Source organism: Trachypithecus francoisi, unplaced genomic scaffold, assembly GCF_009764315.1.
Source record: "Trachypithecus francoisi isolate TF-2019V2 unplaced genomic scaffold, Tfra_2.0 Lachesis_group3, whole genome shotgun sequence".
Lineage (NCBI taxonomy): Eukaryota > Metazoa > Chordata > Mammalia > Primates > Cercopithecidae > Trachypithecus > Trachypithecus francoisi.
In genome coordinates this window covers 4,849,104-4,873,563 of record NW_022681468.1, presented here as the reverse complement: position 1 = coordinate 4,873,563, position 24,460 = coordinate 4,849,104, and the positions used below count along the sequence as shown (strand labels likewise).

Sequence of the window (24,460 nt, the reverse complement as noted above, 5' to 3'; positions counted from 1 at the left end):
CATTCTCCTGCCTCAGCCTCCCGAGTAGCTGGGACTACAGGCGCCCACCTCGTCGCCCGGCTAGTTTTTTTTGTATTTTTAAGTAGAGGCAGGGTTTCACCGTATTAGCCAGGATGGTCTCGATCTCCTGACCTCGTGATCCGCCCGCCTCAGCCTCCCAAAGTGCTGGGATTACAGGCTTGAGCCACCGCGCCCGGCCTGATCTTTCTTTTAAGAGAGAATCTTCATACAAATAGGAAAAAAATAGAGATCACCTAGATCCTTATCTTATTGGGAAAGTTTTTCAATTAAAAAAAATTCGAAGCTTTAATTCTTCAACATGAAACACTATGTAGAGGAACATTAGAAACTGTGTTGGGGGGCTGGGCGTGGTGGCTCCTGCCTGTAATCCCAGCACTTTGGGAGGCCGAGGCAGGCGGATCACAAAGTCAGGAGTTCGAGACCAGCTTGACCAATATGGTGAAACCCCGTCTCTACTAAAAATACAAAAATTAGCCAGGTGTGGTGGCGGGCCCCTGTAGTTCCAACTAATCAGGAGGCTGAGGCAGGAGAATCGCTTGAACCCAAGAGGCAGAGGTTGCAGTGGGCCAAGATCGTGCCCCTGCCCTCCTGCCTAAGCAACAGAGCGAGACTCAGTCTCAAAAAAAAAAAAAGAGAGAGAGAGAAACTGTTGGGATTTCGTGTGTGCAAGTGTGGCTTCCAGTCTCAGGTAGATCCAGGTGAGTTTAGAGGTCGTCGGTGTGAACGCATCTAAAACCACGCAGAAAACGGCTGGCAATCGTGCACCTGAGTGCGCCCCTGGAGCAGCCCAGGGATGCCCCGATTGGCAACAGTGGGAGTTGGGAAAAGAGAGGGAGGCCAGAGGGTGGGTGCGGGCAAAGAGACTCACATCTCACTAGGTTCTTTCCATTTTCATTTTTTAGCCATATGCATGTATCTTTAGCCTTTTTTTATTTGAAATATAACTTACATACAGAAGCATATGAAACAAAAGTGTAGTGAATGATTATAAAGCAAATTCCCACATAACCACCATTCAGGCTGGGCACCCAAAAAGCCCCCATAAGTCTTTTATAGTTTTGGGGATGCTTGTTTCTACCTATAAATGAAATTATACTGAATAAATCCTCCTTATCGGCCCCTTTGATGCGAGAGTATTCCGTAAGGCGTATCCATATTGTGTGTAGCTGTATTTCATTCATCTCTGTCGCTTTGGAATGCTATATAGACTGCATTTACTTGTACCTAATCCACCACTGATGGGCATTTGGTTGTTTCTAGTCTGAGCTGTTGGGACGGTGTGCTGTGGACATTCCTGTACCTCCGTTGTGATGCATGTATGTGTGAGTGTCGTGAGGTGATATGCCAGGAGTGCCGTCCTAGCTGCCAGCTGCGTGTGTCCTCAACACCACTGATAATGCACTGCCCCGCCCATGGTGCTGTTCCGGCTCCAGCCACAAAGCAGCTCCTTGAGGCACTATTTGGTGTTGACAGTAGTGGTTTTAATTTGCCTTTCTCTGGTTATTATTAATTAGAGTGACGATCCCTTCATAGTGATTAGCCATTTGGATGTATTTTGTGAAGAACCTGGTTAAGACTGTTGCCTGTTTTTCTGCTTGTACTCTGAAGCTTTCTTACTGAGTTATTGGACATGTTTGTGTGTTCTGGGAATGAGTCTGTGGGTTATATGTATTCAGATAGTTCTATCCTGTGACTTGCCTTTTCATCCTTGTGGGTGTCTTGGTGAAGAAAAATGTTTAGTTTTAATATAGATCAACCAGTCTTTTAATGATTACTGGCTTTGTGTCTAAGGAAGTCCTTCTCTACTTCTTTCCCTATGTAAGACATTCTTCTGTATTATTTTTTAAAAGCATTAGAGTTTTGCCTTTCGGATTTAAGTCTATAACCCACCAGGAGTTTGTTTTTTTAATATATATGTATATAATTTGATCCAGTTTCTTCCTTTCTTTCTTTGTTCTTTTCTTTCCTTTCTTTTTTGTCACTGTGTACCTAGTTGTCCCAACACAACATGTTGAAAGGCCAACTTTTCCTCACTCTTCTGCAACCTGCTGCTGTCACAAGTCAGGTGTCGATTTATGCACAAGCCTGTGTGACAGCACAGAGCCTGGCTGTTTTCATTCATGAAGCTTTACAGGAAGTCTTGATTTCTAGAACAGCAAGTCCTCCAGCTTTGTTCTTCTCGGGGGTGTCTTGGTTAGTCTTAATGCCTTGCATTTCCACATATGTTTTAGAATCCATGTATTCAGTTCCACAGAAGTGTGTATTGGGATATGGATTGGGATAGCATTGAATCCATAGTTCAGTTTCTTACTCGGGTAACTGTTATCCACGGGCTGCTAGAGCAGCGTCAAATCAATGGTTAGCTAGTAAAAGCTGCCCTCTGAGTCGGAGATGGGTGCACGTGGTCGTTCTCACTGCTCCTGTCAGCGTTGCTCAGAGGTTCTGGTCAGCCCAGTAGATAAGAAAGAGATGAACAGTGTGGGGACTTGCAGATGAAGGGAAAACCAGAGGGATTTACAGATATGTTATCAGAACGCCTAAGAGTTGAGCAAGATAGCTGCATATAAAAGTGATACTCAAAAACCATTTTTTCTCTATTGCAACAGCAGTTAGAAAATTAAATGTTTTTAAAGATACCATTGATGATGACATCAAAACATAGCAAATACCTAAGAATAAAATCTGAAAATTAATGTTTCACACATTTTTGAAAGAAAATTAGAAGACTTTATTGGGAGACATTTAAAGAGAACTTGAGTAATTGGTGAAATAGTCCATGTTCACGCACTGGAAGACTCAATCCTGCCAAATTCTTAAGTTCTCCCCAGATCTGTATGGGAAATACAAAGGGCCACAAGCAGTGAAAACATGAGGAAGGACCAGGCGCAGGAGTCAACCAGACATCAAGTCCTTTAGGGCTCTAGAAACTCAGACTCCAGGTGGTGCAGGATGAGGCAGTGGCCAAGAAGAGAGAGAACCCTGCCTGCACAGACCGTGCTCTAGGACAGAGGAGACACTAGAAGTCATGGAGAAATGGTCATTTCAAAAAATGGCATGTAAATATTATCTTTAAAAACAAAATAGTACTGCTGAGCTTTTGTTTACTTGGTGGGGGAAACTCATCCTCTGCTAAGTTTCCTCATCTGGGACATAGAGGGGAATGAAATTTAGTACATATTAATGACGAATCCCAAATTTGCCTCAAGTTGTTAGTTCAGCTTTGTTCCTACTCGCTTTGTACTAAGAATAAATATATTTGAAAGACAAGATGGCACCGTCGCTAAAGGTTGGCTCCTGCCTTTCTGAGAGCTTGAGCGCTTCTTTCTGTTTTGCGTGAGATCTCTTGTCTGTGGACTCGCCACTTGCATAGACCTCCCCAGGACCCTGGGAGCACCGTGCATGGAAGAATGCGTGTGGGGCTGGCGTGGTGGCTCACACCTGTCATCCCAACATTTTTGGGAGGCTGAGGCAGGAGAATCGCCTGAGCCCAGGAGTTCAGTACCAACCTTAGCCAACATAGTGCGATTGTGTCTCTATAAACAATTTAAAATTTAGCTGGGTGTGGTGGTGCGTGCCTGTAGTCCCAGCTACTCAAAGGGAGGGCAGGAGGATGGCTTGAGCCTGGAAGGTCGAGGTTGCAGTGAGCCAGGATTATACCACTGTACTCCAGCCTGGGCAACGTAGTGAGACCCTGTCTCTAGTTAAAAAAGTAAAAACATACATGGAAGCTGAGGGTGGTGCTTGACCTGGTCACACTGTGGTCTCTGTGTTTGAAACTTGGTTGCATCAGCTGCTTAGTGAATACTACCTGAGTGACCAGGAAGTACTTCCCACCCTTATGAGCCTGCACCTCCTGGGGTATCTTTTGAGTTGTCACTGTCTAGGCTGGTGGTTTTTACAGCTGTGTCTCCTTGCTCCATCGGGGTAATGTTTATTTGGAAGACCCCAACATCTGTGCAGCAGAAAGTCCTGGTTCTGCTGTCTGCCTGCAGCTGCCGTGCTAAAAGTTGGTCCTTTATGGTTTCTTGGAGCATTTCTTTTGACCACCAAGACTTGTCATGTAAATGTGAGCTTGGCTTCTTTTTTTCAATCAGTTTCCTATCCACAAGCAGTTTACATGGTGCCTCTTGGTGCATAGTGACAATTTAGTGATTCAGCCTTACTTCCTCATATTCTGGGATTTGGTGGCTAAGCATGTATGTCACAGCTCTCACTCCCTTCTGTAATTGAGGTACATGTTGCTAGCAATATCAGTGAAGCTGGCTGTGGTATTCACCATTTAAGACTCATTTACAAAAGCCTTCACTGCCCAGTAGTGGTCTCCAAACTCTTCTGTCCACGCTTGCCTGGAAGCAAAAACAACCTCCAGCACACACCTCCACTGCGTCTAAATTCATCTATTGAGTATTAGTATGTCGTAATTTCTTGTTCTTTGTAGAAGAAAAAAGTATAAATAGACACTCTGCTGTTTTCTTTCTACATCCCAATCTTTTTTTTTTTTTTTGAGACGGAGTCTTGCTCTGTCGCCCAGGCTGGAGTGCAGTGGCCGGATCTCAGCTCACTGCAAGCTCCGCCTCCCGGGTTCACGCCATTCTCCTGCCTCAGCCTCCCGAGTAGCTGGGACTACAGGCGCCCGCCACCTCGCCCGGCTAGTTTTTTGTATTTTTTAGTAGAGACGGGGTTTCACCGTGTTAGCCAGGATGGTCTCGATCTCCTGACCTTGTGATCCGCCCGCCTCGGCCTCCCAAAGTGCTGGGATTACAGGCTTGAGCCACAGCGCCCGGCCTATATCCCAATCTTGAGTAACCCCCAGGCTCACCCTGCACTCTGGAGACCAGTGGCCAGTGAAATGCATTCAATTCCTGTGCCTCCCTGACTGTTGGGGCCAGGGGCATGTAGAAAGCTAGACAGGAGTGCTCCCATCCTACTTTAAAGTACACCTTTGTTAAGCATCTCTATTTATCACTGATTAATAACAGGCTTCCTTTTAGTAAATACGTTTTTTAAAGAATAGCACATTTTTTCTTTTTTTTTTTTTTTTTTTTTTTTTTTTTGAGACAGAGTCTCGCTCTGCCACCAAGGTGGGAATACAGTGGTGTGATCTCAGCTCACTGCAACCTCGGCCTCCTGGGTTCAAGCGATTCTCCTGCCTCAGCCTCCTAAGTAGCTGGGATTACAGGCACCTGCCACCACACCCAGCTAATTATTTTGTATTTTTAGTAGAGGTGGGGTTTCATCATGTTGGCTAGGCTAGTCTCGAACTCCTGACCTCAGATGATCCATCCACCTCGGCCTCCCAAAGTGCTGGGATTACAGGCGTGAGCCACCACGCCCGGCCAGAGTAGCACATTCTTTTTTTTTTTTTTTTTTTGAGGCAGAGTCTCGCTCTGTCGCCTGGACTGGAGTGCAGTGGCCAGATCTCAGCTCACTGCAAGCTCTGCCTCCCGGGTTTACGCCATTCTCCTGCCTCAGCCTCCCGAGTAGCTGGGACTACAGGCGCCCGCCACCTCGCCTGGCTAGTTTTTGTATTTTTAGTAGAGACGGGGTTTCACCGTGTTAGCCAGGATGGTCTCGATCTCCTGACCTCGTGATCTGCCCATCTCGGCCTCCCAAAGTGCTGGGATTACAGGCTTGAGCCACCGCGCCCGGCCGCTGCACATTCTTATCTCCACCTTCTTTCTGTCGTTTTTGGATGCCCTGGGTCTTTTCTCCTCTCCCCCTACAGGTTTTGCATGAGTATGTCCATGTATATTACTCCTGGGTATGATTGAGGATTTATCTTGAACTATTTGGAAATTGTCTCAAATTCACAATAACATGTTAATTAAAATAATGGGAAAAGCTAAAATGATCTATACAAGTATAAGGCGTTTGTAATAACACTTTACTGTTAAAAATCAGAATGCATAATGGTATAAAGTATATTCTTCCACCACCTCCACCCGTTTTTATTTCCCAGTGCTACAGTACTGTTAACACAGCAGAAAATAAGATTTTTAAAATATGTTGATGAAGAAGTTGTTAAATTAACTTGCATTCAAAAAAATATGGAAATATTTGTTTTTTTGTTTGTTTGTTTGTTTGTTTTCTTTTTTTTTTTTTTTTGAGACGGAGTCTCGCTCTGTCACCCAGGCTGGAGTGCAGTGGCCGGATCTCAGCTCACTGCAAGCTCCACCTCCCAGGTTTACGCCATTCTCCTGCCTTAGCCTCCCGAGTAGCTGGGACTACAGGTGCCCGCCACCTCACCTGGCTAGTTTTTTGTATTTTTTAGTAGAGATGGGGTTTCACCATGTTAGCCAGGATAGTCTCGATCTCCTGACCTCGTGATCCGCCCGTCTCGGCCTCCCAAAGTGCTGGGATTACAGGCTTGAGCCACCGCGCCCGGCCAAAAATATGGAAATATTTGATAAGGCCCAAGGATTCAGTTTTTTACTTTTGTACCCAACTCATTGTTACAGGTTTTTAAAAAAAAAAAAAAAAAAAAAACAGTAAAATTCTTAAAAAAAAAAAAAAAAATGAGGTTTTTTAAATGAAAAAAAGAGCTCATGAGATTATTATCACAAGCGTATCTGCTTATAGTCTATAAGGAAAAATAGTACAGAAACACCCTGTCTGGAAGCCTAGGATAATTGAAATTCACTTGCCTTGTAGAACATTTTGGATAGAAATTTTATTAAAAACAGTGTTACTCTGCTCTTCCTTCTTAATTGTAGTAAATTTGCTTTTGTGTTTGGATGACAACTTAGTCTTTATTCTGAGTATCAGTTCCCGTGCAGTGTTTATAAAGCGAAGGATGCTTTTAGGGCATTTGGAGGCATATGAGTTATTTAACTCCAATCTGAATGATCCCAACATCCTTTTGAGTTTCAGTTCCCTGAAAAGGGTACATTCGGCCCTCGTGTCTGTATCTGCCACTGCATCGCAGCGCGGCCTTAGGCAAGCTATGCTGGCGCTCGCACCAGTGTCCTTGCCTTCAGAGGGGGGGAACGGTACTGGCTTGGACTGCTGTTAGGATTCGGCGAGGACATGTTCTTGAAGGACTTAATTGACCACTCCTTAGGAGCCAAGCTGTGCATAGCATGGCTCGTAGAGGAAACGGTGGACTCTCAGCTCTCCGTAGTGCCAAGAATGTGAGAATGCCAAACAGCTCCAAATACACAGGCTGTGACAACACACGTGAGCTCATTTCAGGTAATCCTGGCAAATTAGGGTACAAAGGTGTAGAATTGATGGGAATTGAAGGCAAGCAAAGAGGTAATTCCAAAAATGAACCTTTTTCATCGAAAAAGGCTGGGTATCTGAATGTGAAGAGTCCTAAACATTGTAATGACGGTTACTCGTTTCAAATAGTTGCGCAGCCACTGAGTGTTTAGGAATCAAGTTTTTGTTCTCATGGTGTTTTAGGATCCTACAGGCAGTACACTCCACTCCCGTAGTCTCCCGTGTGTGCTTCTGATCTCTGAATGCAGTGTAGGAAACGGAAGCGGTAGCTTCCTACAGAATGGGTCTGCTCAGACAGGAGAGTCTGTGTGTGTGCCTGTTATTTGCAAGGCTCAATGTTGGGCATTTGGGCATATAGAGAACTAGAAGACATAATCACATGGCACCTACCCTCAAAAAGCATCTAGTTGGGAGTAAGAGGTACTAAGCAGAGAGCTAACTGTTTAAAGCTCTAACAAGTGCCAAATGACTTGCTCAGAGTCATACATCTTACCTAGGCAGTAAGGAAAGGCCTTGTAGAAGGAACCTCAACAGGAAGTTGACAGTAGGGGCAGGGAAGGGAAAGAGGAGTGTGGAAATGCTCGGCACCAGAGGAAGCGCAGGAGCTGCAGGAAAGCAGGAAAACCCCGCCACCCCCAGGACACTCCCTGGAGGCTGGCCTGAGGCAGTGGGTCTCAGGGCCCCAGTGCTCCTAAAAAAACTATGCAGGACCCGAAAGAGCACTCTTTATGTGAATTTAGCTATTGCTATTGACCAATTTGAAATTAAACTGGAAAAATTTTTAAACATGTATTTATTAATTTATTAAAATATAATAAACCTATTACATTTTAACAGAAACAGCACATTTTTAATGATTTAGCCACGTTGACCAGTGGCTAACACTGGTGAGCAGTGGATCACTTGAGGCCAGGAGTTCAAGACCAGCCTGGCCAACATGGTGGAACCCCGTCTCTACTAAAAATACGAAAATTAGCTGGGTGTGGTGGCACACATCTTTAGTCACAATTACTGGGGAGGCTGAGGCACAAGAATCATTTGAACCCAGGAGGCGGAGGTTGAAGTGAGCCAAGATCACACCACTGCATTCCAGCCTGGGCAACAGCGACACTCTGTCTCAAAAGGAAAGAAAGACCCATGTTTTCCAAAACAAAACCTAATTTAGTGGTAAGAGTAGCATAGTTTTATACTGTTGCAAATCTCTGTAATGTCTGGCTTCATAGGAGACATTAAGACAAGGATTCCCCTGTCTGCGTCTGCATTCGGTCTGTTGCCATATATTGCTGTGGTGGAAGTGTGGGAAAACATGGTTGGGAAGGGAGGAGTATTTGAGTAGCCTTTTCGGATAGCTGTGGACATTTGCTTTGATATTACACCAGAACTTAGCGTGGGTAGTTTCTTAAAGGAATCTGGAATGTGGAATCTGAAACCGTATCAGTGAAAGCTGTCTGTAAATGTTATTCTTTTGAATCAAGTGGTCTGCTTTGTACTTTGAATGGCTCTTTTGCTCTGGAATGGTGTTAACACTATTTATTCATCATTTGGAAAATACTTGTTCACCGAGTTATGCAAATCTCCTAAATCATTTTGCAAATCTTTGACACATTTCAGTATGTGTATCAGTCAGTCCCATTTATGAATATCACCACTGATCTCCTCTTCAGCCCAGGGAAGCTGTCACACTCCCAGTGGCAGATAGTTTTCCAGACTTCCCAGAATACCGGGCAGTCATTCAGAGCTTGGTTTGAATTTAACTTCATCCACTTGCCAGCCCTGCAGTGATTTTTCTAAACCTCTTTCTTTATCTCTGTTGTGCAGTCATAGAGATTAAATGACAAGAAAGTGTCCATCTGTGTAAAGTTTTTAGGATGATATCTGGCCCAGGTAAGCGCTCACTGAGTCATCGTTATCGTTACTGCTGTTTCTAAATTGCCGTCATCATTAACGTCAGTCATCGTGTGTGATAAGCCTTGACTGTAGACAAGGGTGAGGGAAATGCAGTGTGCTTGGTGGGGCCCTAAGGTGCTAACTCTTTGAATGTTTGGAAGGAACATCAGTTTGGACTGTTACATCTTCGGACTGATGCCAGTTGCTCTGTTTGTCATCTAGCAAGCGTGGACAACCACCTGCCCTTCCCATGTTGTAAGCTGAGAGCCTGTAGACAGACATAAGGAGGCACCCTTCCCCCTCTGGTCTTCTTTACCCTGCCTGAACCTAAATTCTGCAGCTATCACCTGGTGTGAATGTGTCCATGCCTTTCCCCAGACATGGGCCTTACTGGTTGCCTCTCATTCCGTTGCCCCACACGGGGCCTGTGATGATTGCTGCGCAGATAGTATTTGTTGAATGAACACATGTAGATGGAGTTTATTTCGAACAGTGCTCTCAACATGGTTTGAAAGACTTAAAAAGCATAAAAACTTCATCCTACCAAACATATAGTATGACCAGCAACTAGCTGGTTTTTTTCTTTTTATTTTCTTTAAGGAATATTTAACCTTTGTATACCCCACCCCATCTCCTTTTTCCTTGAACCTCTACTCAAAATAAAAATAGAAGAAAGCTTAAATGTGTTTCACAATAACTTTGGGTTAAGCACTTTTGTGATCGATATACTTTGCTTTCTGCTTTTCAGATGTTCCTCCTGCTGATCAAGAGAAGCTTTTTATCCAGAAGTTACGTCAGTGTTGCGTCCTCTTTGACTTTGTTTCTGATCCACTAAGTGACCTAAAGTGGAAGGAGGTAAAACGAGCTGCTTTAAGTGAAATGGTGGAATATATCACCCATAATCGGAATGTGATCACAGAACCTATTTACCCAGAAGTAGTCCATATGGTAAGTGATTGCAGGTTAACTAGTGTGTCCCGGGTCTGATTTAGAAACAGGACAGGCCAAGACATCTGAGCCTAACACAGTGCTACCCAGGAGAAGCATCCTCCTGTTCCAGAATTTGTAGTTGTACTTGAAGAATGAAAATTTTCTTTGTATCCTGGATTACAATGATAATAATAGTAAGGGAAGTCAGTTGCCTTCTAGGGACCAGTCTAAGTGCTTTGCATTTATTAACTCATTTAATCCTCACAACTACCCTATGGGGTAGAAATGTTAGAATTTGTATTTCTATTTATTATTTTATCCTCTTTAAATTTTTTAAAAACGTATTTAACATTAATACACTAGGGCCTTTTTATAGTTCCGAAGTAAAAATTTTGTCCATCCATGTGCAGGAAAATTCTCATGATGGGATAGAGTTGAAATATTGACAGAACCAAACTGGTGTCGGAATAGTTCTTGCTTATTGGCTAAGAAGGCCTCCGCCTGTCAGTGCTGGGATCAGGACAGCCCGTGCTGATTGGCTAGGAAGGCCTTCCTCTATCAATGCTTCTCTGTCATTCCTCTATCAATGACAGTGTGTCCTGACTGGCTGAGATAGTCTTATCATCCTGCAGTTAGTTCCCTATTGGTTTTTTTCAGCCCCCAGATCTCAGTCTTCTGAAGTGTCATACTTTACAGCCCATTCCTCCGTCAGTACCACCTGGAAACACCTCATTCAGTGCCATTACCACAATTTATTGTTTGACACTGAAATCCAGTTTTCCGTTGAGTTTTCTTGAAGTGTTGATATTTTATCTGCCTTTGAAACTAGTGCCCCCCACACACACTTACTGGGGAGTCATTGTGGCTTAGTGTAAAATGTTAAATCCAATTTTCATTGAGCTCTTTGTTAAGTTACTGATTTTTTTTTTTCCAAAGCTATACATTTCAGAATTGACTAGACTTCTTGACCTAAAATACTTTTATTTCCTTCTTTAGTATGTTTGCTTTGGAAAAAGATGAAAGTAATGTTCTTTGTCATAGTTCAGTCTACTGTGTCAGAGGTTGAGATCAACTTGATTGTTTTAACTTACTGTTGTTAACTCTTAATGTTCAGAATTCACTGGCATGGCTACTGTGTAGTCAGCCTAAGGACTACAAAAGCCATGTGGGTTCCTGTCCCTGACTTGTGCCTGAAGAATAGTTATGGGCATAAACTGAGCAGAGAATATATACCCTAAAACCTTACCTGTTCAGACTAGTGACACTTGGGGACTAGCTTTTTTTCTTTCTTTTTCTTTCATTAATTTTAACTCTCAATTACTTTGGAAGCCAACTCTAGCCCCAGAATCATAAAAATCTCTAATATTTTCTCCTATTACTTTCATAATTTTGTTGTGCACATTACGTGTTATAATCATTTTTCTTTAAGTATGGATATGTAATAGTTGTACATATGGATGGAGTGTGTGGTATTTAGTTGGAAGCATAGAATCTGTAATGATCCAATCAGGGTAATTGGGGTTTCCATCACCTCAAGCGTTTATCATTTCTTTGTGTTAGGACATTCCGGTTTTGTTTTGTCTTTTTTTTTATGACGTGGGTTAGGGATAGAACTTCATTTTCTTTTAAATTTATTTTCTTCTAAAATTATTGAAAAATTATTTCTCCCTACATCATGTATTGAATATTTCATTTCCCCCTGTTGCTTAATGCTTCCTTATTATGTATTCATTTTATTGTATTATATGTTAGATTTATAAGTATATAAATTCTATATTAAGTTGACGTGTGTGGAAGATTTTCCTGTGTTTGAGAAAGTCTCTGATTCCCGCTCTTTAACCTAAGAGGAAAGAGTCTACAAAGAATGACAAGACTCCTGCCGGCCTGGTTCAGGTCGAATGCCTGCCCTTGAGCCAGGTGTGCTCCCCACCGTCTGTGCTTTGTATTTCGCAGTAGCAGTGTGGGTCACTGGCACCATTTAGGTATGATACTTAAAAGCCCTGGAGGCTATTCTTATAGATTAAGTGGTCATTGCCTCTCCTCTCCCTGTTTATAATTGTTTCCTAACTTGATTCTCCTCCTGCTGGTCTTAACTTGTTTCCCACCCGAACCTCATGCCAGGCTCCAGAGTGTTGTCAGCCCCTGGGCTCCCTAAGCAGCAAGCAGACACAGACTGAGCATCCACCGCGGGCCAGATACGTTTTGGGGTGAGGAAACAGAATGGCGAACGAGACTTCTGCCCTCCTAAAGCTTTCATTTTCGTGTGGGAGACAACCATAAAATAAGCCAACCAATAATATATCATTTTAGATTATGGTAATGCCGTGAGTAAAAGTCATCCAGGTGAAACAGAGTTGCAACACTGAGAATGTGATTTCTGCCTTCTGCCCACGTGGGCGGGAAGAAGGCACGGAGTGGAAACTTGGTGATGAATTAGACCGTCCCGTGAAGATGGAGGCACATGAGATGCTTGTCTGTGGTCACTGTGAGAGCAAGGGACAGTTCATTTCCTTTCCTTTCTGCTCTGAGTTCAGAAGAGTTGATGAGAAGTATAGTGAAAGAAGGAAGAACACAGGCGGTGGGGTGGTGCCTGGCCTTGGTTTGTGACCCTCTTGTCAAGAATTTAAGCAGCCTGTACAAGGCCTCTGTCCTTGTACAGGCTGCTTGTACAGTGCCTAGGCCTGGTGTGGCAGGTGGCAAAAGCCTGCGCCTCTTTGTGGTTCACGTCTGGTGAGAAGCTCTGCAGCTTAGAGCCCCTGTGTGCTTAACGCTTAAGCAGCCTTTAGCCATGCCTGTTGTTCTGTTTGTTTCTTGTTGGGGGTGGGAGTGTGTATATTTTGGTCATAATTTTTTTTTTTTTTTTTTTTTTTTTTTTTGAGACGGAGTCTTGCTCTGCCACCCAGGCTGGAGTGCAGTGGCCGGATCTCAGCTCACTGCAAGCTCCTCCTCCCGGGTTTACGCCATTCTCCCGCCTCAGCCTCCCGAGTAGCTGGGACTACAGGCGCCCGCCTCGCCGCCCGGCTAGTTTTCTGTATTTTTAAGTAGAGACAGGGTTTCACCGTATTAGCCAGGATGGTCTCGATCTCCTGACCTCGTGATCCGCCCGTCTCGGCCTCCCAAAGTGCTGGGATTACAGGCTTGAGCCACCGCGCCCGGCCGGTCATAATATTTTTAGAGACATTAATTTCCACTTTTTTTGAAAAATCCAAAGCTTTATAGTTGTACTGCTAATGCTGCTACTTTTAAGTATCCTGCTTATTAGACTGGGCTGCTAGATTTTTTATTTTGTTTTATTTTTATTTATTTATTTATTTATTTATTTTTTTTTTGAGACAGAGTCTCGCTCTGTCGCCCAGGCTGGAGTGCAGTGGCCGGATCTCAGCTCACTGCAAGCTCCGCCTCCCGGGTTTACGCCATTCTCCCGCCTCAGCCTCCCGAGTAGCTGGGACTACAGGCGCCCGCCACCTCGCCCGGCTAGTTTTTTGTATTTTTTAGTAGAGACGGGGTTTCACCATGTTAGCCAGGATGGTCTCGATCTCCTGACCTCGTGATCCACCCGTCTCGGCCTCCCAAAGTGCTGGGATTATAGGCTTGAGCCACCGCGCCCGGCCGATTTTTTATTTTTTAACAGATCTACTGATATATTATTCACATAGCTTAGAATTCACCCATTTAAAGTGTGTGAGTCAGTGATTTTTAATATGAGTATGGGATTGTACAGCCATTTTCACATCTGGTTTTAGAACTGTTTCATCCCCTCAGAAAGAAATCCTGTACTCATTAATAGTCACTGCCATTGTTCCCTCCTCCCTCACCCGCCTCTAGCCCTGAGCAACCACTGATTGACTTTTTGTCCCTATGGATTTGCCTGTTGTGGACATTTCATGTAAGTGGAATTACAGAATATGTACCCTTTGGTGTCGGCCTTCCTTCACTTAGCATAATGTTTTCAAGGTCCATCCACATGCCAGTACCTCATTCCTTTTTATTGCCCCGTAATATTCCATTGTACAGATATACTACATTTTATTTATCCATGTATCTGTTGATGGACGCCGTATTATTTCTATTTGGGGGCTGTTAGGAATGACTGCTCTGAACACTGATACACAAGCTTTTGTATGAATGTGTGTTTTCACATCTCTTGGGCATATACCTAGGAGTCGAGTCGCTGGGTCATGTGGTAACTTGAACATTTTGAAGAACTACCAGACCGTTTTCACAATGGCTGCACCGTTTTATGGTCGTATCAGCAGTGTACGGGGGTTCCAGTTTCTCCATCTCCTCAACACTTGCTATGATCTGTTTTATTGCAGCCGTCCTAGTGGGTATGAAGTGCACCTCATTGTGGTTTTGATGTGCGTTTCCCGACAGCCAGTTATGCTGAGCAGCTCCTTGTGTGTTGTGTATTTTTATACATCATAGACTTTAGACCTAGAAATTAATGGAAACATACTGATCATCTAGCTTGACCCTTTTCTTTTCCAGATAAAAAAGCTTATTGGATTCAGAGAGATGCGGGTGGGGGAGGAGCAATTCCCAGGGGAGCCAGCTCCTGGCATGCAGTTTCCCAGGTCTAAGTTACACCAGCTCCGTCATTAATTTCAGCCGTGTTTAAATATAATCAGCCACCTGTTTTTTTCAATTAAATTATCCAGTTAATCTGTTTCTCGGGCATGGACCTTCTTCTGATAGTCAAAACACCGGTAGCAAAACTAATTGTAGCTTTTAAAAAACTCAATGTCGTAAAAGTAAAGCTGCTTTGTTAACAGTAACTAAAGAGTTAAGGTTAGGGGTTGCACCCCTTCAAAATCTGAAAATTTGACATATCTAGCAGTTTTTACATGATTTCAGAGGGTGCAAGCCTCCTAGAGCCTACAGTAGACCCCCGATCAGGACATGTAGAGTCTCTTATCTTCTAAATCAGGGTTCTCATCCACGTCAGGGAATCAGAGATGCCTGGTCTCCTCAAGAGCCTTTCAGAGGGTCTGTGGTGTTAGAACTATTTCCATCATACTGCTAAGACTTCCATTGACTTTTTCACTGTGTTGAAATTTGCACCGATGGTGCAGAGGCAGTAGTAGGTACAACATCTTGCACCTTAGCAAGAAGCACAGTGGTGGCACCAAGCTGACAACCACACACCCAGTAGAAACAAAAACTGCCAGTTTCACTTAGTGGCCTAAATGAAGCAATAGAATAGATTAATTTTATTATTTCATGACCCTTGTGCACACATGGTCTTAGGACTCTATGATGAAATGTGAAGTTTTCATAAAACTCATCTGCTGCTGGTGCAGTAGTCAGGAGGGAGAGCGCTTGTGCAATGGAGCTGTCGGCCGAACTTGCTGCTGTTTTCATGGAACACCATTTTTACCTGAAAACTGACCGACAAACCAGTTATTCAGACTTTGAATATTTGGCGGGCATCTTCTGAAAAAATAAGCAAAACGAGAAAATCACTTTAAGGAAAATAACTGACAACATTTGTCGTCAGTGATAAAATTTGAGCTTTCTAGGGAAGTTTTGTTCCATTTTGTTTTTAGAGATGCAGTCTTGCTCTGTCGCCCCAGCGGAGTACACTGGCATAGTCATAGCTCGCTGCAGCCTCGAACTCAAGTCATCCTGCCACCTCAGCCTCCTAAGTAGCTGGAACCACAGGCATGCACCACCATACCCAGCTGATTTTTTTTTATTTTTTGTAGACACAGGGTCTCTACTCTATTGACCAGGCTGGTCTCGATCTCCTGTGCTCAAGCAATCCACCCGCCTCGGCCTCCCAAATTGCTGGGATTATAGGCATGAACTATCACACCCAGCCAGAAATTTTGGATTTTGGAAAATTTATATGCAGCAGGGTGAGCTTCAGCCTCCCAAAGCTGCAGACACTCCTGCTGAGCTCAGTGGTGATGGGAATGAGCAGGATTTTTAATAGATATGATGAAGTGAGTCACCACTTGGAAGAGCCACATAACTCAGTGAACAAGTATTTTCCAAATGACTGGTAGAGGTTACAGAGTCATTTGTGGCAAGAGAGCCATTCAGCGTGCACAATCCAGCGCTGGATTTGAATGTGAGAGTACAGACCCTCATTGGTGGGTCTCAGGAGCTCGCCCTAATAAACTACTACCGGTTGAATTTTGATGTAGACAATGAAAACACTATTAGACAGATACTCCTTCCTTGTCAACTACATTATCTGTGTGGGACCAGACTTTCATCCTGTATTTCAACCTAAGCATTCTGAACACAGAAGCAGATATGATAATCCAGCATTTTTCTATTAAACCAGATGTTAAAGAGATTTACAGAAATGTAAAACAGTGCCACTTTGCTCACTTATTTGTTTTGGAAAATACAGTTATCATGCATAAATATATGTCATTTATACTAAGACATGATATTTTTTCTTTTTTTTTTTTTTTTAGATGAGGTCTTGCTCTGTTGCCCAGACTAGAGTACAGCAGCATGCTCATTACTCACCACAGACTCAAACTCCTTGGCTCAAGCAATCCTCCCCCTCCCGCTGCCTCAGCCTCACAAGTAGCTGAGTCTACACTACAAGTGTGTGCCACTACACCTAGCTGATTTTTTTTTTAAGAGATGGAGTCTGGGCCAGGCGCAGTAGCTCACGCCTGTCATCCCAGCACGCTGGGAGGCCAAGGCAGGCGGATCACCTGAGATCAGGAGTTCAGGACCAACCTGGCCAACATGGTGAAACCCCGTCTCTACTAAAAATACAAAAATTAGCTGGGTTTGGTAGCGCACACTTGTAATCCCAGCTACTTGGGGGGCTGTGGCAGGAGAATCGCTTGAACTTGGAAAGCGGAGGTTGCAGTGAGCTGAGATTGAGCCACTGCACTCCAGCCTGGGCAACAGAGTGAGACTCTGTCTCAAAAAAAAAAAAAGAGATGGAGTCTGGTTACATTTCCTGAGTTGGTCTTGAACTCCTGGCCTCTAGTAATCATCCTGCCTCAGCCTCCCAAGTTGGGATTTTTTTTTTTAATTTCTCTGGTTTAATTTCTAATATGGCCAATATCAATAGATATAATTCTTGTAAACAAAAGTTCTTTAGGATTTGTAATTGTTTTGAGGAGTTTAGTAGGGGTCTGAGACCAAAAAGTTTGAGAGCTATTTTTCTAAAACAGTACTACTCAAAGGCTGCAGCTTCAACAGCCTTTAAGCTTGTTAGAAATGCAGATTCTTGGCTGGGTGTGGTGGCTCACACCTGTAATCCCAGCACTTTGGGAGGCCAAGGCTGGCGGATCACCTGAGGTTGGGAGTTCTAAACCAGCCTGGTCAACATGATGAAACCCCATTTCTACTAAAAATACAAAAAATTAGCCGGGTGTGGTGGCAGGGGCCTGTAATCCCAGCTATTTGGGAGATTGAGGTGGAAGAATCACCTGAACCCGGCAGTGGGAGGTTGCAGTGAACCAAGATCGCACCACTGCACTCCAGCCTGGGTGCGGCAGAGTGAGACTCCGTCTGAAAAAAAAAAAAAAGAAATGCAGATTCTTCGGGTCCACCCTAGACCTGTGGACTCTCTGGGGGTGTGTCGCTGTGCTGTGTGTTTCCACTGTTCTCCACGTCATCCTCAGGCAAGCCAAAACTTTAAAAACTGTTTTGAATAACGTCCTGCATGGTCCCATCTTTGGATTGTCAATTCCCTCAGAGAGCAACTTATTATACTCTTGCATTTCTTCCACTGAATTCAGCACACTGCCTTTTTAGACTCAATAAATATTCATTCAATATGAGGTTTTCTGCGTAGACTTGAGCATTAAGACTAGTCTTCATAGTCATCAATGAAAATAACCTGAAGATCAGAAAAGGAATTGCTTGGATTGGTGGTTGAATGAATCGGATGACTCGGAAGTACTTCGCATTAGGGTGGACCTCTCTAGAATTACCCAAATCTATTGTGCTGGACCACTGAGAAGGCAGCCTGTTGTACTCACTCCGTCATGCAAGAAATGTGTATTGCAGGCACCATGCTACCGCTTGGGGCTACCCCAAGGAAAAAAATAATATAGTCTCTACTGTATGATATCCACCCTTACTGGTCTGGGAGACAAGAAGAGGCAGCAGACGTTATGAGGGCCAAGGACTGCAGTGGCGGTCAGTGTAAGGTCTGGTAAGAGCACAGGCCTAGGAGGCCTAATCCCTTGTCAGGGCGCCCCAGAGAAGTGGCATCTACACCAGCGGCCCCCACCATTCAGGACTAGCTGGCTCAGTGAAAGCTATATAGAGGAGGGAAGGGAAGGGGAGTGTTCCCAGCAGAAGAAACAGCTCCTCCAAGGCCCAAAGACTAGAGAAAGTAAGATGTGTTTGGGTTTGAGCCAGGCCTGGAGCTCCCGATTGGGTGGGGCTGGAGTCTAGATCCTGGGGAGCTTGACGGAAACTGAGGACTTCAGGTCATTGGGAGAGCTGGGACCACCCTGTGTGCTCTGGCTGCAGTGTGAAGAATAGATGGGAATGGGTGTCAAAATAATGCATGAAGGGACCAGCTCAACATCTGTAGCATTTCAGGGGAGAGGTGGTGGAATGAGCCAAGCAGCTTTGATGGCGGAGAGAAATGGGCAAATGCAGAGATGTTGAGAAGGTAGAAACACAATTCAGGGTGGATTTGGTTGAGATACTTGGAGAGAGGAACCAACATGCAGGTTTCTGACTTGAGCAAGTGGAATGCTGGTTCCAGGAAAGAGCATGGGCCCTGGTGTAGGAAAGGCCTGAGTTGGGTCTTATCTGTTAACATTATTTAGAGCTCTTTGGGTTAACAGGGGCCAACACCCAATTTACTGTGGTTTACCCTCACAAGGGAGTTTACCAGGCAGACACTGGGTCACTCACACTTAGTCCACAGACTAAGGGACAGCTTTTCCTTCCATGTCCCATCTCCCCTGCTCTCTGTATGCAACCTTCCTTCTTTGGGACATCCCTCTATGACAACAGAGGAAAGCATGGCCCTTGCTAGCTTGCCAGAAGAGGCCTGATGCCTCCTGTCCCCTGCCTGCCCTTGATCCCATTGCTGTAGCTAGGGAGGTGGGGTACTATGGTTGTGACTCAGACTGCGTCATGTGCCCACCAAACCACTCGACGGAGTCAAGGAGCAAGAATTCCCCAGAAGGGAGGGAGTTGTGTGCTTCTCTGGGCAGATTAGACGGTCGGGTCCACTCAACTTTCATCCACTGTGTTACTTTAGGTGAGCGGCTTGGTTCTGTAAGCTTCAGTTAGTGCTGCAAATAGCTGTAATGCTTCTGCCTTTCCGAGCAGCTAGGATGAAAGGGGAAACAACATAGAAAGCTGGGTAGCCCCCGTGACAAAGTTGTCAGTGTCTTTGGAAGTGGGCCAGAAAGGGACAAGCCTCCAAGATTTCTCAGAACGCTTACCAGGGGGACGCCTCAATGCAGCCTTCTTTCTTCGCATTAGTACGAGACTTACTTCTAATTCTTGCTCCAGACTCTGATACCTTGAGGTTACTTAACTTTTCCTTTTTTTTGAGACTGAGTCTCGCTCTGCCGCCAGGCTAGAGTGCAGTGGTGTAATCTCGGGTCACTGCAACCTCCCAGGTTCAAGTAATTCTCCTGCCTCAGCCTCCCAAGTAGCTGAGATGACAGGCACGCACCACCACACCCAGCTAATTTTTGTATTTTTAGTAGAGACAGGGTTTCACCACGTTGGCTATGATGGTCTCAAACTCCTGATCTCAGGTGATCCACCCACCTCGGCCTCCCAGCATGCTGGGATTCCAGGCGTGAGCCACCGGGCCTGGCCTCTGTTTTCTTATTTAGAAGGTTATCATGCTGTAGAACTACTTCATAGAGAGGTAGATGAGTTTAAATGGTGATTGGAAGATTAAAAATACATAGTCTGAAGTATGATTTCATGTTTGTAACATATAAATAAATTCATGAAAATAAAATCAAACTTAGGAAGAGAAAGCAACTTGTGAAATACTCTACAGAGTGCAGTGACCCAGCCCTGCAACACCGTCCACACTGCAGATCGATTTGGTTCCATTTTATCAATAGATTTGTAAAGTAAAGCTGAAGGCCTGGCCAACATGGTGAAACCCCGTCTCTACTAAAATACAAAAATTAGCTGGGCATGGGGTCGTGCACCCCATGCCCAGCTACTCGGGACTACCTGAGTAGTCCCAGCTACTCAGGAGACTGAGGCAGGAGAATCGCTTGAACCCTGGAGGCAGAGGTCGCAATGAGCCAAGATCACGCTACTGCACTCCAGCCCGATGACAGAGCAAGACTCCATCTAAAATAAATAAATAAATAATAAAGCTGAAGGAATACAGTACAAACTGTTAACAGTAGGTGCCTTTGGGTGGTATGTGAACTTTTCCCTTTTACTATACACTTTTGCAATTAAAAAAAAAATCCTCAATGGGCCAGGCACAGTGGCCCATGCCTATAATCCCAGCACTTTGGAAGGCCAGGGCAGAAGGATCACTTGAGGTCAGGAGTTGGAGACCAGCCTGGGCAATATAGCAAGATCTTGTGTCTACAAAAAAAATTTTTTAGGCCAGGCAGTGTCTCACACCTGTAATCCCAGCACTTTGGGAGGCCGAAACGGACAGATCATCTGAGGTTAGGAGTTTGAGACCAGCCTGGCCAACACGGTGAAACCATGTCTCTACTAAAAATACAAAAATTAGCCAGGCGTGGTGGCACACGCCTGTAATCTCAGCTACTCAGGAGGCTGAGGCAGGAGAATCGCTTGAACCCGGCAGGCAGAGGTTGCAGTGAGCTGAGATCATGCCACTGCACTCCAGCCTGGGCGACAGAGCAAGACTGTCTCAAAAAAAAAAAAGAAAGAAAAGTTGTTAATAGCTGGGTGTGGGGCATACCTGCGCCTGTATGCCTAGCTACTCAGGGCTGAGGTGGGAGGCTTGTTTGAGCCCAGGAGCTTAAGGCTGCAATGAGGTATGATTGTGCCACTGCACTCCTACCTGGACAACAGAGCAAGACTCTGCCTCAAAAAAAAAAAAAATTAAGAGTTATGTACCACATTTGTCATCAAAAACCAGTAAAGATATTTTTCTTTCTTAAAAACAAGCGGCCAGGCGCAGTGGCTCACGCCTGTAATCCCAGCACTTTGGGAAGCCAAGGCAGGTGGATCACCTGAGGTCAGGAGTTCAAGACCAGCCTGACCAATATGGTGAACTCTCATCTCTACTAAAAATATGAAAATCAGCCAGGCATGGTGGCGGGCACCTGTAGTCCCAGCTACTCAGGAGGGTGAGGCAGGAGGATTGCTTGAACCCGGGAGGTGGAGGTTGCAGTGAGCCGAGATTGCACCACTGCACTCCAGCCTGGGCAACAGAGCGAAACGCTGTCAAAAAAAAAATTAATTAATTAAAAACATAAAATAAAAACAAGCTATCTGTATGTAATCATAGTACTGTTTTTATCAGGACTCTTGTGAGTTTCCAGGGAAAACTAGTTCATCATATTATTTTAATCCACACTGTCTGTAAGTGATTTGATGTTGACTTACACGTTTTATGAGCATGAGAGTGTTCTTAGAATCTCTTGGCCGGGTCCTGGGGGAGGTCTCACACCCTGCACCCCGAGATGGGTGTCCTGTGCTTCACTTAGGGACTGATGTAGAGCACGTTCCTTCTTCTATTTTTATAGCTGATATTTACAGTGTGTTCTGGAAAGTTTTACTTGCTGTAAGGGTGATGATAGTTTGGGAGAGGAAAGAATGTGTTGAATTAAAAGGGATAGTATATTGACCAATGGAGTTTCAGTCAACACATTTATTTCAAGTGAGGTTTTAAATCATGCATTCCCAAGTACTTTTTGAAATCCAGAGAATGATTTTTCCACTTTAAATATCAGTAAGCTGTTTTTGTTTTTTTGGTTTTTTTTGTTTTTTGTTCTTTTTGAGACGGAATCTCGCTCTGTCGCCCAGGCTGGAGTGCAGTGGCGTGATCTCGGCTCACTGCAAGCTCCACCTCCCGGGTTCACACCATTCTCCTGCCTCAGCCTCCCGAGTAGCTGGGACTACAGGCACCCGCCACCACACCTGGCTAATTTTTTGTATTTTTAGTAGAGATGGGTTTTCACCGTGTTAGCCAGGATGGTCTCGATCTCCTGACCTCGTGATTCTCCCGCCTCAGCCTCCCAAAGTAAGCCGTTTTTTAGAGGTTTGTTTGTTCTTATGATTTTGAGATTTTCCTTTGACGTTTTTAAATTGTAAAAGAAATACATGCTTATGTGATAACAAATGAAACAAATATGAAAACATTTTAAAAAGTTAATCTTTTTCCTACTTCACCCCTCCCCAGTTCTAGCCATCTCTACCTCCAGTCAACCAATTCATGTTTATTGTATTTTCAGAAGGCTACTGAGAAACTTTTGGGATGACGAGTATGTTCATTATCTGATTTATATGATTGTTTCACAGGTATATGCATATGTTAAATATCAAATTGTACACTTTAAATATGCACAATTAATCGTATATAAATTATATCTCAGTAAAGCTGGGTGTTTTCAGATGTCCAAAGTTGTTAGATACTTCTTTTGGTCTAGGGGTGCAGTGAAGAAATTACTAACACACCAAGGGCATTGTGAACCAAGACGTTTTGGGAACTTAGGACCTAGTGAATATCTTTCCTTAACTTTTTAAAATTAATTTTTAATTTACATATAGTGAAATTCACTCTTTTTTGTGGCCAGTTCTCAGAACTTTGGTAAATGTGTATAGTCACTTCTTCCCCACCACAGTCAGGATATAGAACAGTTTCTTGTTTTTGCTTGTTTGTTTTGAGACGGAGTCTCTGTCGCCCAGGCTGGAGTGCAGTGGCACAATATCGGCTCACTGCAAGCTCCGCCTCCCGGGTTCAAGTGATTCTTCTGCCTCCGCCTCCTGAGTAGAACAGTTTCTTTAACCTCCACAAACATGGCTTTCTGCCCACTTTGTAGTCAGAGCTTTCCCCGTCCTTTATCTCTGCCCCTCACTAGTCTGTTCTCCATCACATCATTTTGTCTTTTCCGGAATGGAAACTCCATGGAAATGGATTCAGTGTGTAGCCTTTGGGTCTAGCTTCTTTCGCTTAGCGTGATGCATTGGACATTCATCCATGTTGTCACACAGTTTGTTCCTTTTCCTTCTCAGTGTTGTCTCATTATATAGAAATAACACCGTTTGTTTATCCATTTCCTAGTTGACGGATATTTGAGGTGTTGCCAGTTTGGGGCAATAAAACTGTTATAAATATTTATATACAGATTTTAGACTTAAGCTTTTATTTAACTTGGGTAAACATAGGGATGCAATTGCTAGGTGAATGATAAGTGTGTGTTGAGCTTTCTAAGGAAGTGCCAAACCGTTTTCCAAAGTGGCTGCCATGTGATTCCCCCAGCAGTGCAGGAGTTCTCGTGCCTGCTGTATCTTTGTCAGTATTTGGTGTCAGCGGTCCTTTTATCTCATTTTGATTTTAATTTGCATTTCCCTAATGACTAATGATGCCAAGCTTTTTTGTTTGTTTGTCTCTTTGTTTTTGGAGACAGGATCTCGCTCTGTCAGCCAGACTGGAGTGCGGTGGCTCGATCATGGCTCACTTCAGCCTCTACCTCCCAGGCTCAGGTGATCCTCTCACCTCAGCCTCCTGAGTAGCTGGGACTATAGGCGCCCACTACCACACCCACCTCATTTTTGTATTTTTAGTAGAGACAAGGTCTCACTGTGTTGTCCAAGCTGGTTTCGAATTCCTGAGTTCAAGTGATCCCCATGCCTCAGCTTATGAAAGTGCTGGGATTCCAGGTGTGAGCCACCACACCTGGCCCAAGCATTTTTTCCCTGTGCTTTTTGTCGTTTGTCTATTTTCATTGATGAAGTGTCTCTTCAAATCGTTTGCCTGTGTTTTAACTGGGCTTTCTTTCTTTTTTTTTTTTTTTTTGAGTTTTGAGACTTTATATATCTGGGTACAGATTTTTTTGCGAGATAAATGATTTGCAAGTATTTTCTCTCAGTCTGTAGCTTGTCTTTTTTTTTCTTAAGTGTCTTGTACAGAGCAAAAATGTTTAGATAAAGTCCAACTTAGGATTTGTCCTTTATCAGTAGTGCTTTTGGTATCATATCTAAGAAGTCTGCCAAACCTAAGCTCACAAAGATCTTTCTCCTGTATTTTCTTCATGGCTTCACGTTTTACATTTAGGTCTGTGTGGTCTAGTTTGTCTGTAGTTCGTTCTTTGGCGTATGGATTTCCAGTTGTTCTGTTTGTTGAAAAGACTGATGAACATCCACTGAACTGCTTGTGTGCCTTTGTTAAAAATCAGTTGAGCATGTTGTGAGTCTTCTGGACTCTGTCCTGTTGCATGTTTGTGCGTCTCTGTTTGCCAGTCTCACACTGTCTTCAGTATGGTACTTGACA

The 24,460-nt window shown here is 44.0% G+C and overlaps 1 protein-coding gene across 15 annotated transcripts in view; it reads left to right on the top strand.

The window, feature by feature from the left end:
- Window positions 1-24,460, top strand: part of PPP2R5C (protein phosphatase 2 regulatory subunit B'gamma) — a 174,640-nt gene that overhangs the window by 90,818 nt on the left and 59,362 nt on the right. For all 15 annotated transcript variants that reach the window (XM_033191290.1, XM_033191287.1, XM_033191291.1 and 12 more), the window contains one exon: window positions 9,878-10,077. In XM_033191290.1, the coding sequence (XP_033047181.1) occupies window positions 9,878-10,077 (200 nt within the window). The remainder of the gene's footprint in view (window positions 1-9,877; window positions 10,078-24,460) is intronic.